At 48.1% G+C, this 20472-nt stretch overlaps 2 protein-coding genes across 2 annotated transcripts; both read left to right on the top strand.

Annotated features, from left to right (window-relative positions):
- Positions 1-788: 788 nt before the first annotated feature.
- MRPS28 (mitochondrial ribosomal protein S28) lies at positions 789-9917 on the top strand. Its single transcript, XM_061560636.1, has 3 exons — positions 789-1187; positions 3828-3991; positions 8797-9917. The coding sequence occupies exons 1-3, from the start codon at positions 924-926 to the stop codon at positions 8960-8962; spliced, it is 594 nt and encodes a 197-aa protein (XP_061416620.1). The 5' UTR covers positions 789-923; the 3' UTR covers positions 8963-9917.
- Positions 9918-10462: 545 nt separating this feature from the next.
- LOC133347900 (hairy/enhancer-of-split related with YRPW motif protein 1-like) lies at positions 10463-19812 on the top strand. Its single transcript, XM_061560635.1, has 5 exons — positions 10463-10657; positions 12446-12521; positions 13855-13947; positions 16259-16370; positions 17523-19812. Exons 1-5 carry the CDS (start codon positions 10566-10568, stop codon positions 18020-18022), a joined length of 873 nt encoding a protein of 290 aa, XP_061416619.1. The 5' UTR covers positions 10463-10565; the 3' UTR covers positions 18023-19812.
- The last annotated feature ends 660 nt before the right edge of the window (positions 19813-20472 follow it).

The raw sequence follows: 20472 nt of genomic DNA, 5'->3' as shown, positions 1-20472 counted from the left end.
CGACGACTGCCCTGCGCGTGCACGTGGAGGCGTCAAACGCGGCCATCTTACTCGGGGGGGGGGGGGGGGTAGAGCCGCCGCCGCAGTCCCAGCGGCTCGCAGCAACCCCCCCCACCCCCTCAACCCCCCCCACCCCATCAACCCCCCCCCACCCCCTCCACACCCCCCCACCCCTCAACCCCTCCACCCCCCCCACACCCCCACCCCTCAACCCCCCCACCCCCAACCTCTCCACCCACCCCTCCCTCCACCCCCTCCACCCCTCAACCCCCCCCAACCCCAACCCCTCCACCCCCTCCACCCCTCCACACCCCCACCCCTCAACCCCCCCCCCAACCCCTCCACCCCCCCTATCCACCCCTCCACCCCCACCCCTCCACGGCTGCGGCACCGTCTCAGCACAGCCGCCCAAGACACGCAGCATCCAGGTGGAGTGGGGTGGGGGGTGGGGTCGGGGGTAGAGGGGTGGGGTGGGGGTAGAGGGGTGGGGTGGGGGGTACGAGGGGTGGGGGGTACGAGGGGTGGGGGGTAGAGGGGTGGGGGGTAGTGGGGTGGGGGGTAGAGGGGTGGGGGTAGTGGGGTGGGGGGTACGAGGGGTGGGGGGTAGTGGGGTGGGGGGTAGTGGGGTGGGGGGTAGAGGGGTGGGGGTAGTGGGGTGGGGGGTACGAGGGGTGGGGGGTAGTGGGGTGGGGGGTAGTGGGGTGGGGGGTAGAGAGGTGGGGGGTAGAGGGGGGGGGGGCTTCCTTACCTAACATGGCCGCCACTTGCACCGCGTCTCCTCAATAGACGCGGCATCCCACGGCGAGCAGTGAAGCGACCTTGCGTGCCCGGTTGTTGGTGGTGGTGGTGGTTGATTTGTGGCGCTCGCTAACCGCGCTTGCCCCTCACAGGTATCTGTTAAGCCGGCGGCGGCGGCGGCGGCGATGTCTGCGGTGATGGGGATGAGGATGATGTCTGTGGCGGCGGGGAAGGCGGCTCCGCGCTGGGCGTGCGGCGCCGCCGGGGCGAGGTCGAGGCAGCCCCGCGGTCTCCCCGGGCCCGGGGCGAGGCGCCGAGAGAGCGGCCTGGCGGCTAGCGGAGGGGACGAGGCGGCAGCAGCAGCAGGGGCAGCAGCAGCAGGGGCCGTGCAGCCTGGCTTCGCGGCGGCGTGGGACAGACACTCGCGGCAGACCCCCGGCAAGGACAAGGTGACTCGAGCAAGTCCACGCTCAGACCCGCTTCGAAATCAATCTGCTGGATGACGGCCCCCGTCTGTACGTTGCGGGGGTTGTTTGACCATACTTCACCACGCTGGTCTAGGGGGAGAGCATACTCGCAGGGGGCATCTAAAGGCGGTGTCGATCGTACAATGTTGGTGTACTGCCCTCCACACCACGCTGCCCTGCACACCACGCTGCCCTCACCACGACCACGCTGCCCTCACCACGACCACGCTGCCCACACCACGCTGCCCTGCACACCACGCTGCCCTCACCACACCACGCTGCCCTGCACACCACGCTGCCCTTACCACACCACGCTGCCCTGCACACCACGCTGCCCTGCACACCACGCTGCCCTCACCACGACCACGCTGCCCTGCACACCACACTGCCCTGCACACCACGCTGCCCTCACCACGACCACGCTGCCCCTCGGCCACCTGCTCGGCGGTCACTCACCCGGGGCCCGGCCTCTGCTGAGCTTTTTCGAGTTCTGGGGAGACTTAATTCACCAGATAATCATTCGCGTCGCTGTGGTAAAATACGAGTAACAAAGATAATACTCTTGGTTCTTTCGGTAAAGTCACGTAGGTTTTTATTTTTTTATTTTATTTTCTACCTACGTGGCTTTACCGAAAGAACCAAAGAGTATGGATTCCTGCAGTCACGAAAGCCTCAAATTAACAAAAATAAGTTTGAAGAAACATACAATTAATTTGCACGGCGACCACACGGCCTAATGAGAGTGCGTCATTTCAGCAGCATTGGTTCAACACAAGCAAGCTCTTGGCGCAGGTTTCATAGCTGTCATCCCCTTAACAGTGCCCTACCTCGTTACAGACCAATTCAGACCTTATTGGTCACCCCGTGACCCTCGTGAATCTCAGCGTTCATCCTACAAAGTCCGATCACACGGGAGAAACACAGACAGGCAACACAAACTTGTGCCCGTATTGAAACGGCTGTACGCCGTATGGACCTGAAAACTCTATTTTCCTGTACAAGAATACGGGTAGACCGTATGGGTTGACAGGTATGACTGGTTTCGACATTCAACGTCTCATCAGCAAAGTCGGGCTTTATTGAGATCCAATGCTGGTGAAGGGCACGAGGTTGCTTTGCGATGAGATCTGTGCATAGTGACTGCGTCGGTTCGCGCATACTTCAAGATTGAATGAAGTTCAAGATACCGAGGTCACTTCCCAATACGTACCGGTGTAAACTTTACGAAGCAGTAGATGGCACTGTCTGCACCAATAAGACTTATTGCATTTTCAAATTGGTACCTGCAGGGGGTGGAGTGGTTAGCGCACTGCGCTCTACACAATATTGGCGTTCGATTTCTGTCCGCTTAACATGAGTGCAGCGATGCCTGAACTGGTCTGAGACATCCATTCACCAAGCCGCATTGACCATTGTGGTGATGTATGGTCATACAATCCCCATGCCTGACACGCCAGAGAAGGCCCTCATGCAGCGGTGGATCGACTAATCCCTGTAAAATATAATTATTATAATACACAGGGAAATTTCGAGGCTTTAAAGCAGGGGTCGGGAACCTTTTTGACTGGGAGAGCCGTAAAAGCCAAATATTTCTAAATATATTGCATTGAGAGCCATATAGTATTTTTAACGTATAATAAATTAAATATGTCTTACTTGTAATGCGACTTCTGGTGCTGCATGGTTTTGCTGATGGCCTTGTAGTCTGGTTCGTACGTGGTGAGGTTGAGCTTCATGCAGGCGTTGAGGCCCCGTGACCCGTGAAATTTATCTTTAAAACTAATTTCTGTTTACTTTAAAATGACACAGTATTATTAAGCAATATCACAAGTATTTTAAAATCAGTTCCAAACTGATTTTTTATTTCATTTTTTTCAACTCAAAATTGTCTGGGAGCCATATGCCGTCACCGAAAGAGCCATATATGGCTCGTGAGCCATAGGTTCCCGACCGCTTCTTTAAAGTGACTACTCTACATTTAACGGATCACATGAACACTATTCTAGCAATGTTTTTGTTTAAACCCTCAAATTTGCATCGTCCTACATTGAATAATGTTTTGATAATGTGGATATTCCCTTCACTATACCTCCAAAGTGCACAGTAAATTATACCGTTGCTGCTGTCTGCATATGTAAAATATATTTTCCAGAAAGTCACGACTTGGTTATATTTCCAGCCACAATAACATGTTACTTAAAGTAATTTCTGTTAATGTAACATGAGCTGCTCTGAGCTTTCTTGTGAGTAAATTAATGTAAAATAGAAATTACATTCAACATTGGTTTCATTAAGTTCGCTGTTGGCAATGTTTAATGTCTGGGCGACAGGATGTTATTAATTCACGCTGTTTACGCTGGAAACACATTCTCTTTTGAATGCTTCCTAATTAGTTTAGTTTTATTAATATTTAGTTGTGTTTCTATGTTACAGATTGGGTTGGTAACTGGAAAATAATGAATACAAATTATTTTAGAATGCATTTGTGTACTAATATGGTATTTGCTGAGAGAGCCAAATTAATAAAGCCATATTTCTGTTTGCAATTTGAACATAGATGTGCGGGTGTAACGCAACGTTTTTTCCATTTACTTTCACGAACTGCGCATCGGGCGAGTGCAGGAGACGTTTGCCGAGATGCTGCGCAAGTCCCCACTCATGCAGCTCGGCCCTGCCAAGGACAAGTTCGTTCTGGGACGCATCTTCCACGTGGTGGAGAATGAGCTCTACATCGACTTTGGGGGGAAGTTCCACTGCGTGTGTCAGCGCCCCGCCGTGGACGGAGAGTGAGTTCCATGCTGCTGCTCGGAGCACAACCCCGGGCATTTCATAAACAAGTGCATGTAGCAAGAGCGTGTAACTATTCCCCCAATAATTGATTCTTCAAACCACAACCCCCACACCCAACAGTGTTGGGGTTGCAGTTTGAAGAATCGGTTATTTTTTGGCCACTTTAATTTGCACTGTCTCAGGCATACAGTTCCATTTGTTCCATTAAGCCTAATTGGAGCATATGCACATCGTTTTCATAAATCACAAATAATTGGCTGCCACATGCACGATTTGACACGTGTATTGGGAGTGCAAATATATGTTTTAATTGATAAATTGTTACGTGCCCAATTAAGTGTTTTAGTTTTATGCTGGTTGAGATATAACCGGTACTTAGTTGAAATCAAGAGTGAATACAATGGCAGCCTTTGTTAACAATACACGCTGTTCTTTCTGGAAGTAGAGAGATAACACTGAAGTGTCTCAGTTGCCTTGATGTATATAACTTAATTGTATGTACTCATTTCCCCCGGCATGCCACTGTATTGATTTATCACAGCAGGCATTTAAAGCATAGAGATTATTAGTTCTATTGCCTGTAAAACTAAAATTGGCCAGTGCTCGTTAGATTCGTATGATTTGAAATATTTTGTTGAGTTCAATGTTTTGGCTAATCTTAAATATGAATTGAGTCACTGCTGCCTTTTACACTTATAATCGCACGACTGGATAACACAAAGTTTGTTACATTTTGTACACATGCCCAACCATTGAGTTTACAGATAGTTTGCAGTAAAAACGTTTTATCGTACCTTGTGTTTTAGAGGTCAAAGATGTCCCTGAAGGACAGATGAATGATGGTACTGTAATCATATTTTATTAATCAGAGTAGGGTGAGAGGTGGTAAATTTGGTGGGTGGGTGCTATAATTTGATGTAAATATGTAACATGTAAATATGCATAGAATAAGGAACAGGAAAAATAATTATTGAATTTAAAAAGAGTTGGAAAGGCTCTAAGGTTTCTGAGGAGTGCAATATGTAATAGAGGTGAAACGATGCATTGCCTCATTATCGATTCTTTATTTCACAATTATGCCCATTGAATCATGTGTGCAATAATTATTCATTTATTTTCATGTATGTTGCATATAATGGGTTCATGTCATGGCTATACTCATGAGGGGATCTACCATCCGATGCAGTGTCCAAAATTATTATCAAGTCTGGGAACTCAATTGTTGCACCCCCAGTACACAACTGTATTTTTTCTGTGCCTCTCATGTGAGAGAATCTGGCTGCTGGTGAGGCCTTACAGGCTTCACGTCTGAGCAGGACGCTTGCTACCGAATGTCGCCCTCTACCCGCAAGAAGTGTGGCGGTTTGAAGCTCCGATCAAGAGGGGTCCTTGTTTTTAACGCGATCACGCCCGGCGCTACGAACAGAGCGTGTTTTGACTTGTTCCTCCTGAAGCAGTAGCATTGGTCCTTTTTAGATCTTAGGGAGGCAGAGAATAAAAGAAAAGAGGTCTCGGACCTCACTGAAATGATACCCTTGTGTTCCCGTCTTGGCTTTGATCATGGTGTCTTTGGGTAGGTGCAGGTGAGAAAACAAAGGTCTGCCTCCTAGCTGTTCTGATATAAGGGTGGGTTTTTTTTCTTTCAGAAAGGCTAGGTTTTTTTTACATGATGAATGGGGGAAGGCATGCACGAAGTTTTTTTAATGTATTAACAACCATTTCTCAATCTATTGCTGAATGAAGACCTCCCGACGCTGTGTGGGTCTTATGGCTTGTTTGACCGTACTTCACCACGCTGCTAATTAAGGATTGGTTAAGAGGGCTCGGGACTGGTTAGGACATCACTCGCCCTTTGATGTTGGCCCTGGCTAGGAGTAAAACACAGTTTTGTCGGGTGCAAAGTGCATTGCGCTAACTTCTGCGATACACTCCTAGTCAACCAGCCAGTATTTTCCCTACCGACAAAGATATCATGTTTCTGGAATTTTATAATTATGGCATCCATGTTTAGGAAATAAAATGACAGAACCCATGCAGTTTCAGGTGGTGACTTGCCTCACCCTGTGTGTAATCGCATGAATATATTTTGTCTACTCAAAATGAATCTTTGCTAATTCGAGAAATCGTCTTTATTTGCATTATGTTTGTGCGTACTAGGCCTGTGGGTTATTATAAAAGCTTCCACATCACACTTACCCCTGTAATTGTTTGTAATTATCCTTAATTAAGTTTTAATTAAAAAAAATACTTTTAAGATATAGTCAAACTCTGTCACTTTCAATCCTCGAGTCCCAAATTCCGTAGCATGATAAATAAAAATTACACTTGAATAATTTGGACGTGTAGTATACGTTAAATAGCGTTAAAATATTTTTACGTTTATTGCTATCCAGTAAGTGTATAAATAGGATTTCAGATGTAGATGTTTCTATTATACATTCATCGTCGGTAATTAACATTTTTGTAATGTATGAAAAATACATTCCACTCTAGCAGAATTGGTTGGTTTAATTAAAGCATGAAAATGCACATAGTGTGTTACACTGCAGTTGGGGTTGATTTTTTATGAGTCTTTTGTACAAAATGAGTCAATGGTTTTTTTTTATCTATAATTATCCCAGCCTTCCTGCCTGCGACTGTGCGCACACAACGCTGGCTCTGTACCACCTCCACATTTCCCACACTGCGCCCGCTCTTAGCGCACGCCTGGCAGCTTTGTTCGGCGCGGAGAGTGCAGCCGGCACATTGAGTCGTGAAAGAACAGAAACAAAGAGGTAGCCAAGGTTTTTGGCGTGGAGTGGGCGGCCGGGGCTGCGTGACGTCCGTGCCCGACTGCAGCTTCCATGGGATCAAAGCGCCTCGTCCAAAGCACATTAGCCTTGGGTGAACTTTTACCCTTGCCAGGCATTTTAATATCAAAGTGTTTAAGGGGGCCCATTCACATTCATCATCATTTTCGCGTCCGCGTTAAGTGCGTGCGTACTTGCTTGGTAAAGTTAGACCCCGTGAAGCGCTTTTACATTTATTAAGTGGCATATATTTTTTTAAATATTCAAATTATTTTAAGTGGAAATGCCGTCGTATGCAGCAAAATCACAGCAGTCTGGTTGAGGAGTGTTATAAATGTTTCATCTTCAGAGTTTCTCTGAACGGTTTTACATGATAATTGGTTTTTTATCCTTTTATCTGGCAACAAAACTGACACCTTTTTTACAAGGAGTCATGTTTGCATAGACCACAATACCTGCAGTCATAATGCAAACAGAAAACATAACGCTGATAATGTATGCACTGTCCTTGAAGTTGATTGGTCCACACCCGAGACAGCTTTCCTTAGAGCCTAGTCTCACATGGTGTTGGACCAGATGACGCCAAAAGGCGCACAACTCAAAGACAATGGACCATCAGAGTATGAGAGCTCGGGGTGAAGCATTTACACCATTGGAACCCCATTTGCCAGTAAAAAATATGATAATTGGTTTTTTACCCTTTTATCTGGCAACAAAACTGACACCTTTTTTTACATGATGAGCCACTTCGTTGAGCTATCATTAGTGGCCAGATCGCTTCTGAAAAAGAAGCTAATAGCTCAGTGGGCTTTGGCTGGTAAAATAAAAAGACATTTTGTGTGTGTTTGCTTTTCTTTCCTATACTTCGCATTCCTATGGTGTTTTGTATTATTTGTTGTAGCTTTCTGTCCGGCACCTACTGGATATATGCGAAAAAGAGCTTTATAGCCTATCGGATTCCTCCAGTATATATAAATATTCTGATTCTAATATTTTAACGGGCGCTGTGAGTGGTCCTCGGCCAGGTATATTTTATCGCCTTAATGCCAGAGTTCGAACTCCACCCTGCCAGCCTGGAAACACGATCGTGACAATCACGGGTGTTCGAGTGAGCACCTGTCACTTGCGCTAGTGCGGGGCTGCTGCTGCTGCTTCCCCACGATAACACTGGGAGAGAACCATCGGTAGCATTTAGCTGGATACTGGGGCAGACCTGATCAGGCTGCGAATGAGCGGAACAGAGAGTTGTGCAGCGTCAGGTGATTGAGAGTCGACGTACGCGGTGTTAAATTAATTCTGCTCAGGAGGCCATCGGTATATCTACCCACATGCATCATACCCGACGGGATTTTATTGTCAGGGCTTAAGTTTGCCATTTGCTGGAAAGTATGGGATGGATTGTAAATCCCAATTGATATGGTTTAATGAAAATTTAAATCATTCTTTAGGCAGCTTTAGCTTGGGGAACTCAGCGGACCGTGTCTGTGCATTGTGAAACTTAAAATAAAAAAAAATCTTTGTGTGGTGGTCATCATTGTACAGAAACAAAACACCATGGCATGCAATTAATAATCACCTCGGTCTGGATTGCTAATAAATTATAAGTGTGTTCGAATAGTTTGTAACATTTCCAAACAGCAATAGATTGAAAATGCTATAATTTAAACATAACATTTGCCCTGAATTCTAATAAAATAACAATTGCCCCTGGGTGACTTGGATGAATCGGTTCTCTAATGCAAATTTAGGCGTTGAATAATTCGCTCCTTAAACAAATCGAGGGTCGGAATTCTATTCAAATTTGTATCATCTCGTTTACATTTTCTCTTTTTTTCTGCCTCGTTTGTACACTTTTGTTCATGCCATTAACCTAGGATACATTTTACATTGATCGTCGTTTCTCGCTACGGTTCTATGCGTGCCCCTTGAGCGTACGAATCAACTATTAATGGATTAACCGATGCATCATTGCGCGCCCATTAATTTCATCGGGCGTTCCCTCCGTGTCTCAGGAAGTACCAACGCGGCGCGCGGGTCCGTCTCCGGCTCATCGACCTGGAGATGACGGCACGGTTCCTCGGTGCCAAGACGGACACGACGCTCCTGGAAGCCGACGCCGCATTGCTGGGGCTCGTTGAGTCCCGCGACCCGCAAGAGAGCAAGGGGGAGGCGGCGTGATCAGCCGTGCGTGCGTCCATCCGTCCGTGCGTGTGTCCGTACGTCTGCTGACCCTGGGGGCTGTCGAGGTAGCCTGCAGAGTGGGGGGGGACTCGCTGCCCACCTGCCTGGCGCGCCGCTTGCCTCACCCACGGAGATGTTGAGAAGACCGTACCGAAGACACAAATGGACCTTGTCGATGGACTGAATATTTTCTGTTTTTTACAGTTATAGATTTTGTACAGCTGCAACATATTAGACAAAGAAATGTCATTGTTATTGAGTTGTTTTGAAGCAATATGTGTTGAAGGTCAGTTCCAATTGCAAAATAAAACTTTAAGTAAAGTCATCTCTATGTAATAGTGTACTGCACAGTCTTCATATTTGTGTGTAAACCAAAGCATGATGCGAACAGCTGGTGATGTAGACAAAAGCTCCCTTACATTCAAGAATGATGGCGTTTTCACTAAAGCATTCTAAAAGATTAGCTACCTTTATGCAGTAGGTTATACCTGTCCATATTTGAGAAATAAGTAATTTTCTCCAGCTTTGCATGAACTGGTTAATCAAATAGATTGCATGAAACTGGTTCATTCTACGTCTTGTAAAAGTGGCATTGGAATTGTTATGCAATCAACAGTCACATGCACAGCTTCATCTAAAATAAGCAGCGGTGAAATTCTGAGGTTTTTTATTAAAACGTGTAAATGTATCATATACCCAGCTCCATCTGACACAGCCAATCGGTAAGGTTTGTCACTTGAACAGAACCTGCCAGTATGTTACTACAGCACATCGGTGTGTGCCGGAGAGCAAACCCATAACATTTACAATTGGGTATGACATTTCGCTTGTGATCACAACCAGCATCGCAAGGCCTGATGTTGCTGGTTGAATTTTATTGTCCGCGAAAGCCTACGGGTTAATTGCGAGTCTACTTAAGTGCTGTTATAAGCAAAAATAAAAATGACTTGTTTAACAAAAAAAAACTTATGTTGTGTACGGTGCTTGGAGATTCAGCGCTTTTGTCTGTCCACTGCTGCTGCTGGGTGAGTGCCTCCCGAGGCCACGCTGTGTGTGCAGTTTATTTGACCGTACTTCACGATTGGTGATCACCCATCCCAAGACGCTGTCCAGGCTCAAACAGCTTAGCTTCTGATACCTGTTTAGATCACACACACATCCAGGCTGATTTGCTCATTGGCTCTAAAAGTGACGTAAATATTAATTCTCTTTTTTTGTACTTAGTCTAATATAAATTGCACATTGTCAACGTGGAAATAAATTTGGGTGATTGCGTTTGTATTTCAATCTGCAGCTATGCTGCCCGGGGGTGGTAGCATGTCAGCCACTGCTTGGCTCTGCTGGCGATTGGGAACATCCGCATAATACATGCTGGAACCTCCTCTCTTCCCTCCCTCTGTGTGCACGACGATTATTCAGAATTGCCCCAGGGGGGTGGGCTGGAGCCCACCCAAAGACCGTGAAAAAAGTTGTGTTAGGTGCAGGAGCGTGATTTAACGCCACACACACCCGCGCGCGCGCGCTGGCAGGGCGGAGCAGGCAGGAGAGCAGAGAGACGGGCATTCTGTAAGATTGTTCGTGAAGTTTGGGAGCCGGGAGCATGAAGGCAGTGTATGAAGCGGGTCGCTGCCCTGTGGATTGTCAGCTCAAAGGGGGGGCTGCCCACAGGAGCAGTGGCAGCATGAGGAGCAGGTAAGCGTCACACCTCCACATAGCCCTGTAGCGTGACCTTGTTTAAATCGGAGGGGGGAGAAGGTGACGAATGCCAATGTTATTCAACACTAAACCGAATGATTAACGATGTGAAATGAGTTTGTCATTATTCTGCTCCAGCTCTCAACCCACGTGTGAGTAGAGGCTGTACCAACGTTTTAAGAAGAAAATACCTTCGGATGGCTTAGCCTTCAGCTGGGGGGGGGGGGGGGGTTGGGGGTGTACTGACCCCCCCCCCCCCGCGACATTGCTTAACAAACACGCTTCTCAAGCGGAGTTGGACATGCACAGTCCTTGATGGGTGATGTTTGGTGCGTGCATCGTTGCCTGTGACCACATTGGTCGGAGTGCGTCCGACCTCATCACATGTCGGAGGCGAAGCAGGCTCCAACCTGCTTAGCGGTTGCATGGGAGACTGCATGGGATAGGTGTTATAGGCTGCTGCTGCTGAGTTACGTCGTGCACAGCAGAGGGCAATGCAGCAACATGTTGTACTTCTATGCTGCCAATTCCACGGCCCCCTCTCTCCACCTTCATCACCGCTCTGACTGGTGTGGTGAAGTATGGTGATATAACCCCGCCGACCCGCACTGCCATACAATGCCTCTAATCCAGCAGTGGATTGTGCATGGCTTTGGCATTTTCAAATAGGCTTCTCGTTATATGTAACTTTGCTCCGGATAATAAGGCGCACTTTCCTTGCCTGTTTCAAATCCAACGTTAGAGATGCGTCATATAATCCGGTGTGTGTGAGCAGAGTGTAAACATCGCCATTGGGGAGACAAAGGCCGCCGGGAGTGGTGCTTAGCCACCCACTCCCTCTTGTGTAGTGTCGGCATTAATAGGTGCTCGCTAACAGCACTTGTGCTCGGGCAATGTTAAAAGGCTATGCGGGGGATCTTTCATGTGTGGCAGGAGTTATGGTCAGTCAGAAGGTTGGCGATACTCATAGAGGCCCGCATGGCGGCGTGATATCCATCCGAATCGGAATCAGAATGTTGTATTTATTACCGGAGGAATCCGATGAGCTGTAAAGCTCTTTCTCTCACAGACGAGACGTTGGATGTCGAAACCTGTCCAGAGTGTTGCCGGTTTTGATTGAAACATTCCTGCTGAAAATGATGCACTCCCATAAGGCCATGTGGTTCAATGAGATATAAAAAAAATTGATTTGATTTGTTTTTATCTGGAGGGACAGATATGGGAATGATGAGAGTTATTTATTTATTTTTCTCACAATCTAAATTTACATTACAAACCAAAAAAAAACAAAGAGTATGATTCCTTGCAGTCACGAAAGCTTCAAATCTAGAAACAATTTACTTTTTATTTGGTTTAGAGATCCCATCAGCTACATAGCATTCTGGGGGGGCATGAGGTTTCCGCATCAATGGTTTGATACAAGCAAACTCGGGGCCGGTTTCGACATTAGGTGTCTCATCAGCAGTACGGATTAACCAAATAAGCATTGTCTTGTAATAACGTCTGTAACCCATAGCGGGGAAAAAATATATACCTATAGCCCCTTTGTCAATCCACTCCTGGATGGATGCCTTCCCAAGTCCTATCGGTGACAGGGATTGGCCACGCTTCACCAGCACGCTGGACAATGCGTGCTGACGAAGAGCGCCGTTGCTGCTGCTGGGATCTTGAGTGAGCGGCCGGTCACACCGCCGCCTCCCTCGAGTGCCTCGCCGCTGCGGTGTGCGGCCGACTAACCGGGGTGGTCGCCCTCTTTCCCTGCGTGTCTCTCTCCCTGTGCTGCAGGGCAGGCCACCCGCAGTCGCAGTGCCTCTCCCCCAGCGCCGCCTTCCAAGCGATAGCTCGCAAGCAGCGGCGTGGGGTGAGCGCGTAGGACGGGTGCGGGCACGGCGTTCGGGGATGGAGGGTGGAGAGAAGTTGTCCCAATAATATAGTGGCTCTTCACTCATTTTCAGAGGGGGGGGGGGGCACTTTCGCCGATAAGACATCATCAGTGTGAGGGCGCGCACACACATTTTTAACCACTGACGTTTGACAGCACCATGATGATGGGTGGGGAGGGTGGTTTTACATTTGTGTATTGTCGGGGGCCGCACGTCAGGGTCCGGGCTAAAGGCCATCGGGGTCCACCAGTGGCCCGCGGGCCTTGCAATGACACGACATGTGGCATATGGTCACCCGGAATGTTCCCGATCTCATTGGATATTGTGAAGTAAGCAGGATTGAGTCTGGACGGTGCTTGGATTGGTCGACCACCATGCATGAAACTGGTGAAATCGGCAACTGTGGAGGCTTTGTTATGGGCAGCAGAGGGCAGTGCAGCAAAAGCCACAATACCACTCTGTTTCTATGCTCCCTCGCCGTAGCCCCCCCCCCCGCACTGACCAGCATGGTGAAGTAAGGCCAAAAATCGCATGGTGCGGAGATGCCCTTGTCCAGCAGTGGATGGACACAAGGGCTGTGCGTGCACATGCGTAAGAGTTGATGTCGCGAGTTGCCACACTCAAGGTGTGAGCGGACAACCGGAGGGGCGAAATGTTGAGGCGCTCCCAACGTCTCACGGCGGTGTCAGTACTTTTCCTCTCCGAGCATATCGGTCGGAGCAAAAACAAATGTTTTTCTTGGGGCCGTCCATAAATGACGTCACGCACCTAGCGGGGGTCAGATATTTGTGACGATGTGTGACAAGGGGGAGGGGGGGTTGAGAAATGTGACGTCACATCAAAATGCGCAACTTTAAATAAATAGACACGTTCTACTTAATTAAATAGACTTTTTAATAAATGTTTTCTCATACGACATCAGAGTGCAGCGCCACATTAAATACGCACTACAATGACAATAGTTTAAAGCGATTTGAAGCATGTTTTATTTGGGGGGGGGGGGGGCAGAGCTTTGTGACGTCATATTTGAGGGGGGGTCTGACTTTTTGTGACGCCGTGTGACGAGGGGGGGGGGGGGTCAAAAATCGTCCAAAATCGCGTGACGTCATTTTTGGACGGCCCCTTGTGGTGTAGCTGCGGTTTGCTGCTGGGTAAATAACAGGACAAGTAAATGACCTGGCGAGTTAAACAATCGCCACGAGCCATGCGGCGTTGGGGGGGGGGGTTGGGGAAGGCCCTCATCCAGCAGTGGATGGTCTACGAAGGCGGCCCGTTCGGAGCCTGTGAGACGTGGCACGTGTTCCCCGGCAGGTCATCGAGAAACGCCGCCGGGATCGCATCAACAACTGCCTGTCGGAGCTGCACCATCTCCTGCAGCCCACGGCCTTCCTGCAGCAACAGCAGGTGCTGTGAACCAAGGCCGTAGCTATGGAGTCAACATTGGGAGGGGACCAAATCTTCCAGGGGGTTCTGGGGGTCCCCCCCCCAGAAAAAAATCTAAATTTGAAAACGAATTTCCTGCCTAAAATATAAAAAAATTCACTAACACATAGGATGGACGTTTTTCTTTTTTACAATAATGTCGAATAGTGTTACATTGCTCTGTTTTTTTCTTTTTTTTAGCTTTTCTTGTTTCATTGTTTGTAATGGCAGAGATTAGGGATTAATAAAGTCCAACCATCACCACAATCATATAAACAGAAATCTATTTTATAGCAACATATTTGGGGGGACATTAAGAGCATATTTATAATTACGGCCTTGCTGTGAACAACAACTGTGCTGTGAACAGCAACAACTCAAGATTAATAATAAAGACAGGGCGATCCATTTATTGATACCCCACTGATTTATATTGTCCTCCCCTCTCCTATGATTGAATGTTGCACTCATTCCATGCCAGTCCTACGCATGATGGCAGCAGCGATACGTTCAGGGGCTATATATCAATGTGGAGGTCTGCCAGCCACGACTAGAGGGCTTCAAGGAGAGAGTTTGTCTTGTATCGCGATTCTTCCTTTGAAGGAGCGCAGTCAGCGACGGTTCACGATATGGTCCACGATATAATGTACTGTACAGCGTGGCCCAGATGTCTTGTGACCCGCCCAATTAATTGACCCCTAACTTGTTTTTCCTTTGCACATTCGTTGTTTCTGTTTTAAAGAAACATTGCTTGCAAAAAATACTACGTGTTAGAGAATTAAATGTGAGGGGGTCACAAGACATCCGGACCAGCCAGGTTAAATACCTAGAGGAGATTCTAGATTTGAAGCTTTCGTGACTGCAAGGATTCGTACTCTTAGGTCTTTCGATAAAGTCACGTAGGTAAAAAATACAAGTAAAATAATAATAAATTAAAATAAATCAATTAAATCACGACGTTTCGGAGGCAACACAGGTGGGACCGTCACAGCCAAATTTACTGTATCAAGTAAAGGGAAGTCCAAGAGACAAGATCTTATATAACTAGAGGAGAGTTTCTTGAGGCAACACGGAATTTATTTAACAATAAATCCGTAACACGGAGGGGTAACGGCCCCTCACACCCGATACACTAAGGGAGCCCGTCTGGACTAACACGCCTCTCACTGGCTAACCTCACTCCGTTTTGGATGAAGCTTGGGTCTTCACGGGTATAAGCTCGAGTCAACCCTAGCCAGGGGTACGGCTCTGCTCTTGGGTTCTTCTCTCCTGGAGGCTCTTCAATCTTCGGGTGAACGACGACTGCCGGGACCGTTCAGGGTTCCGGCTTTTATGCAGGGCCGTGGCTCGCTCCGCCCCGGCCACACCTTCCTTCATGAACCTTCCAGAAGGACCTCCTGGGGTCTGGGGTCTGTATCTCTGGACTTGCCGTTCCATAGGGGTAACCGTTGGGCCCTATGGACCATCGTCTCTTAGCACTGGGGCCCAGCCCCTCTTCTGCCCCCTATTGGCATGTGGCCGGTACTACCGGCTAACTGCGTGGGAATGGCGCATCTTCGCCCAATAACACCTTTGCACACGCACAAACCCGTTGTCAGTCGATGCGATGCGGGGTCACATGGCAAAGTCACCGACAGTGGGGAGGGGGGCAAGGCAATTCGGCATTCATTGCAGACCCAATGTGATTCACGTCGAGGGCACGGACACACTGCACACCGCTCACACCAGCGGAAGCCCCGCTAAATTCCGGCGGTGTGTTTACAAATACGTCTGCTTCACGTTGGACATTAAAGGTGCCACGGCTATAATTAGCAAGATTCGGCCATTGCATACCGGTGCAGTCCAAATTTTTTGCCAAATGTGGACATCTACTTGTAAATGACTCAATCGTGATTACTGTGTACATAGCAACCATCGTATTCTATTGCGAAAGCGTGGCAGGACCCTCCTCAAGAAGAGCCATGAGACTCATTGGGTAGTTCCCGGGTAAAAACCGAGCTTAACGCACAGGGCGATCCGTTTATAGACACCCCGCTAAAATAACAGTGAGAAATCACAAACATGAATTCATTTCGAAACCTCTACACGCCTCCCAACAATCCCAACGTGAGTTCCTCTACGAATAGTGCGTATCCGTCCTGCTGTTTGATGTACTCAGTGTATCCCAGGTCTTCCTCTAACAAAAAAAAACTAAGAGAGAGAGAGACGTGCGATAAAACGGGGATCTCAACGAGTTTAAACGATTGCAATCAATCGACCAAAAAAAAATCGGCCAACTCCTCGTGTGCCACAGGCGTCCGGTGCCGGGGTCACGACGCAGGAGCGCGGCAAGCTGGAGAAAGCCGAAATCCTGCAGATGACTGTGGACCACCTCAAGGAGCTGCACTCGTGCGGGGCAGCAGCCGGTAAACACTGCCCCTCTCGGGGCTTCGCTCGGCCGCCTCCATCCGGGACGGCGGCACGGGAAACATTTTTGTCGCCCGGCGCACCCATCCAGTATTATTACAGCGTTCTTCACTCATGTTCGGAGGGTGGCCACTGTCGCCGATAAGATGTCAGCAGTGTGAGGGCTGCCCACACATTTGAAACCATTGTTGGGTTTGACAGCGGCACGGTGATGATGATGATGGTGGGGGATGTTTTCACCATTTGTGTATTGTCGGCGGGCCGCAACGCCAGGGGGCACGCTAAAGGCCATCACGGGCCGCCAGTGGCCCGCAGTGAGAAACTGAGGCCTGCGGTTAATCTATTCTCGCACTGCATGGGTCATTTACTTGAGTGATTGGGCTTTTGCCAGTGCAGCTTCCAGACTATTGGATGCTTTGCCTTTGGTGATGAGACAATCAGAGTCGTTAGAGATGTTTAAGTTGTGTTTTGAAAACTCGCCGCTTTAAATTGGCTTGCACTCCCTCGTTCTGGTCGTTGACCCTGGTTCTGTTTATTTCCTGATTACTATGCGTGGCGTGCGTTGGGATGTATTGATGATATGTGCCTTACAGATGTAAATTATTATGGCGACAATTTCACCAAAGACGTACATACAATCTGCAAACAAATTAGAGTAATAATTATAATACACACAATGCTCATTTACAAACAGAATAAACTGCTATAATTGTGGACATGAGCATGGTTTTCTCAGCATGCCGCAAGGCGTCACAAAAGTGCATGGATAATGGGCACATCCTTGTTATAGTCCACCAGGTGTCAAACTTGTGGCCATATTATTTTCGACAGCAATAGGACGATGCAACGATTGTATACTGGGTTTATCCTTGTTAGATATCATCAGTAGAGTAAAGCCATATTTACCTCCAGTGCGTGCGGTGAGTTCACATCACGATTCGCCCCTCATGCAGAACTCGGCATGGATTTGCCAGAAAAGTGTTGGAATTGTGATATTTTATTCAATTTCGTAGAATTTTCAAATATTACTTTACGTAAAGAAAAACTCGAAAGTGCATAAAGATTCACGGAGAAATGCATGCTTGGAATTAGATTTGCAAGGCAATACTTCCAAGACTTGCGTTCGTGAATTCATTAATCGGCCGTTACAGGAGGTTACCTGCACGACACTTCCCTGGCCTTGGACTTCTACCGCAGCATGGGCTTCAGGGAGTGCCTGGGCGAGGTGGCGCGCTACCTGAGCGTGACCAGCCCCGCGAGTGGAGGAGACCCGGCCTGCGAGCACCCTCTGCGGAGCCGCCTCATCGCCCACCTGCACGGCCTCGCGTCGCGCCTGCCCTGCGCCGGGCCCGCCGGGCCTCCCCGCATGAGCGGCACGCCCTCCTCATCCACCTCCTCCTTCCCGTCCTCCTGCGCGCTCTCATCGTCGTCGTCGACGCCATCGTCGTCGTCATCCATGGCGCCACCCTTGCACTGCTGGGGCCTCATGCTGCTCCCCCAGGGGCTGCCGTGGGTGTCGCCGGCGGCCCCCACGGAGTTGCACCCCCACGCCGCGCCCCACGGCCCCGTGCCCACGTTGCCACAGCAGCAGCAGCAGCAGCAGCAGCTGCTGCTGCCCGGCGAAGTGGCGCTCAAACACTTCGCGTCCTGAGCCAAGACTCCGTGGGAGGGCGGGAGGCCGGCAAGTTCGACCCACTGCAAGCAAGACAGGACTGCACCTTCACCTTGTGGTTTTACAGCCGCATGGCAATGCGGGGCCAGATTCACGCGGTGAACGGTTAGGCGCGGTCGTGCGTACTCCTAGTCCAGGGGTCGGCAACCTACGGCTCCGGAGCCGCATGCGGCTCTTTACGGGCTGCTTCTTGACGATATGTACAGTATGTACTCAGATGCATTGCGGCTCTTGAAATACTGAATTTTGTACCGAATTGGAAAGAAATGGCTCTTCTTGTTATTTTGGTTGCCGACCCTTGTCCTAGTCCAAGCGCTTTGGAGGTGAGCCGCAAGTGGTTCAAGTAGATAAAGCATTTCTCACGCTTTCTGTAAATGATGACAAACCCAAGTCACTGCCCCGCTGCTGATGCTGCTGCTGTTGTCGCTGCTGATGTCCAAAATAGTATAGCAGTGATTTTGACTATTTCGAGTCGGTGGTTTCAAACAAGGCTGTGCGCATTATCCACGCAGCACGGTGATTTCACGTGCCATGCAGGGCATGATGGGAGGACGGATCCAATGGGCATGACTGGACTGTGTTTTTCTGTCTAAAACTCATATTGGGCGTATGTTATTAACTCTTGTGGAGCCAAAGGTGGATCGATCAAGTAGATGTATGAGACTTTAAAATATGCGAGGCTTCAAGATGCTCAGAATATAGCGTTAAAGCGAGTGTGTTGGTCAACCCATTTGTGTAGATATTTGAGAATTACCAGCACATTCACCAGCTCTGCTCATTTTTGAATGCCTTTTGTTGTTTGTTTATGTGGTTTTGGGGCCACCTTGGGTAAACTGGCCTCAGTTGGAATAAGGGATATCCAATGGTTAGGTATTATTACATTTGTGTCGTAGTTATTTTTACTGTTTCTGTACAGCGTATTGAGATGGGGTGGCATTTAGAGACACGATATAAATCCACATTGTAATTATAATTTTTTTTTAAATTTTAAAAAAGTATATCATCGCAAGCATTTGAAATGCATTCACATGACTAATAGTGACGTTTGCCTTGTGTATTAACTAAAATGTATAGTCATATAAATGTCCTACAATGCTTGTATTGACGCCTACCGGGTTCCTATAGCTGATTGTGTATATGACAAAAACACCCCACAAATATCTACGTTATATCGTCAATGTGTATTGAAAGCTTATATGCAATATTGTTGTTAGAACATTTCATTTAACATGATCGAGTATCGAGGGATGTTGCCGTGGTGTAATGGTGAGCTCACTAGAGTTGAAACAACGGGAAAGGTCACTTGAATCCCTCCTCCCACCCCCGCTTCTGAGCATCCAACAGCATGAATGGGCTCATCACAATTATTCGACCGGCAGGTCGCCACGTGTGGTGGGGTAAAATGTGGGTACCTCCACCTTTTCCAAGAGGTCTGGCCAGCATGGAAGAGTAGGCCAAATACCCTCTCTATTGGCTCTCGAGAGCTCATTCTGGTGTTGGTTCTTGCGCCAGAAGCGGTGTCAGCAACAAACGGTTGAAGGGCTGCATTCCTTCCCTGTGGCGCATTGCACCGTAATTCAAAATTTCCACTGTCAGTATTTTGGTCCACAGTTTTTCAAACATGTGTGCTGTTGTGAGCGGTTGCGTGTTTTGTGCTTGTGGCCAACAATGAATAATTTACAGGAATAAGTGTACGTAATTATCTCCTCGGCATATATTGGCGTATATTATTATTGTACATAAGTGAAATAAAGATATAAGGCCTTCCATATCTGCACATCTGAATTCTGTACGTGGTTTAGTGTATCCAGTCACAATCGAGTTTCAAGTCTATTTTGTTTAACCAGGTGAAAATCTCACAAGCACAATCTTAATTTAACTTTTATCAGTTTTGTGCAAGTGGATAAACCGCTGAGGTGCTGCGGCTCTGTGTGAGAGTGAGCTGCATGCACAGTTCACGGAGTTCATTCCATGAACCCAGTCGTCCACTGCCTGTCCCACCATCGCGTTCAAAGAGGGCTTTCATGATTGCCTACGGGCGCCCTCTGCTGACAGTATAATGCTGCTGCTCGCTCGCACATCGGAGGACATTGCTGGGTTAAAGTAATATTTGTGTTCACGTATTAAATTACCAAGCGGCATCTTCTATAGTTTACATAGCAATGCAACGCTGTATCTTCATATATTTTAATTAAGAAAACGTGGGGTGGAGAGATGACGCAGCGAATTAAGCATTCTGCAGGCTACAAACGCAGCGCGTTCGATTTTCGACCACTGCCACCTTCAGAAGCAAGGGATATACAGTATCTGCACTTCTTATGCACTGTACATAGCCAATCGTGTAAATCGAGCAGGTTCTGGGCCCGAAGCTCTACCAATCCTTACTGACCGGCGTGGGGAAGTATGGTCAACAACACCCAGTGGCCGAG

This window comes from Lethenteron reissneri, chromosome 26 (genome assembly GCF_015708825.2).
Source record: "Lethenteron reissneri isolate LAM-NWPU_2019-01 chromosome 26, ASM1570882v1, whole genome shotgun sequence".
NCBI classification, from domain to species: domain Eukaryota; kingdom Metazoa; phylum Chordata; class Hyperoartia; order Petromyzontiformes; family Petromyzontidae; genus Lethenteron; species Lethenteron reissneri.
Note: the sequence above shows the minus strand (reverse complement) of the source record. Positions and strands in the feature narration are given on the sequence as shown.

Coding starts and splice junctions, on each gene's coding strand:
- LOC133347900 (XM_061560635.1), top strand. CDS start 10,566: ATGAAGGCAGTGTATGAAGCGGGTCGCTGCCCTGTGGATTGTCAGCTC. Junction 12,522..13,854: donor CTCGCAAGCAGCGGCGTGGG/GTGAGCGCGTAG, acceptor GTTCCCCGGCAG/GTCATCGAGAAACGCCGCCG. Junction 13,948..16,258: donor CCTTCCTGCAGCAACAGCAG/GTGCTGTGAACC, acceptor CGTGTGCCACAG/GCGTCCGGTGCCGGGGTCAC.
- MRPS28 (XM_061560636.1), top strand. CDS start 924: ATGTCTGCGGTGATGGGGATGAGGATGATGTCTGTGGCGGCGGGGAAG. Junction 1,188..3,827: donor AGACCCCCGGCAAGGACAAG/GTGACTCGAGCA, acceptor GGGCGAGTGCAG/GAGACGTTTGCCGAGATGCT. Junction 3,992..8,796: donor CGCCCCGCCGTGGACGGAGA/GTGAGTTCCATG, acceptor TCCGTGTCTCAG/GAAGTACCAACGCGGCGCGC.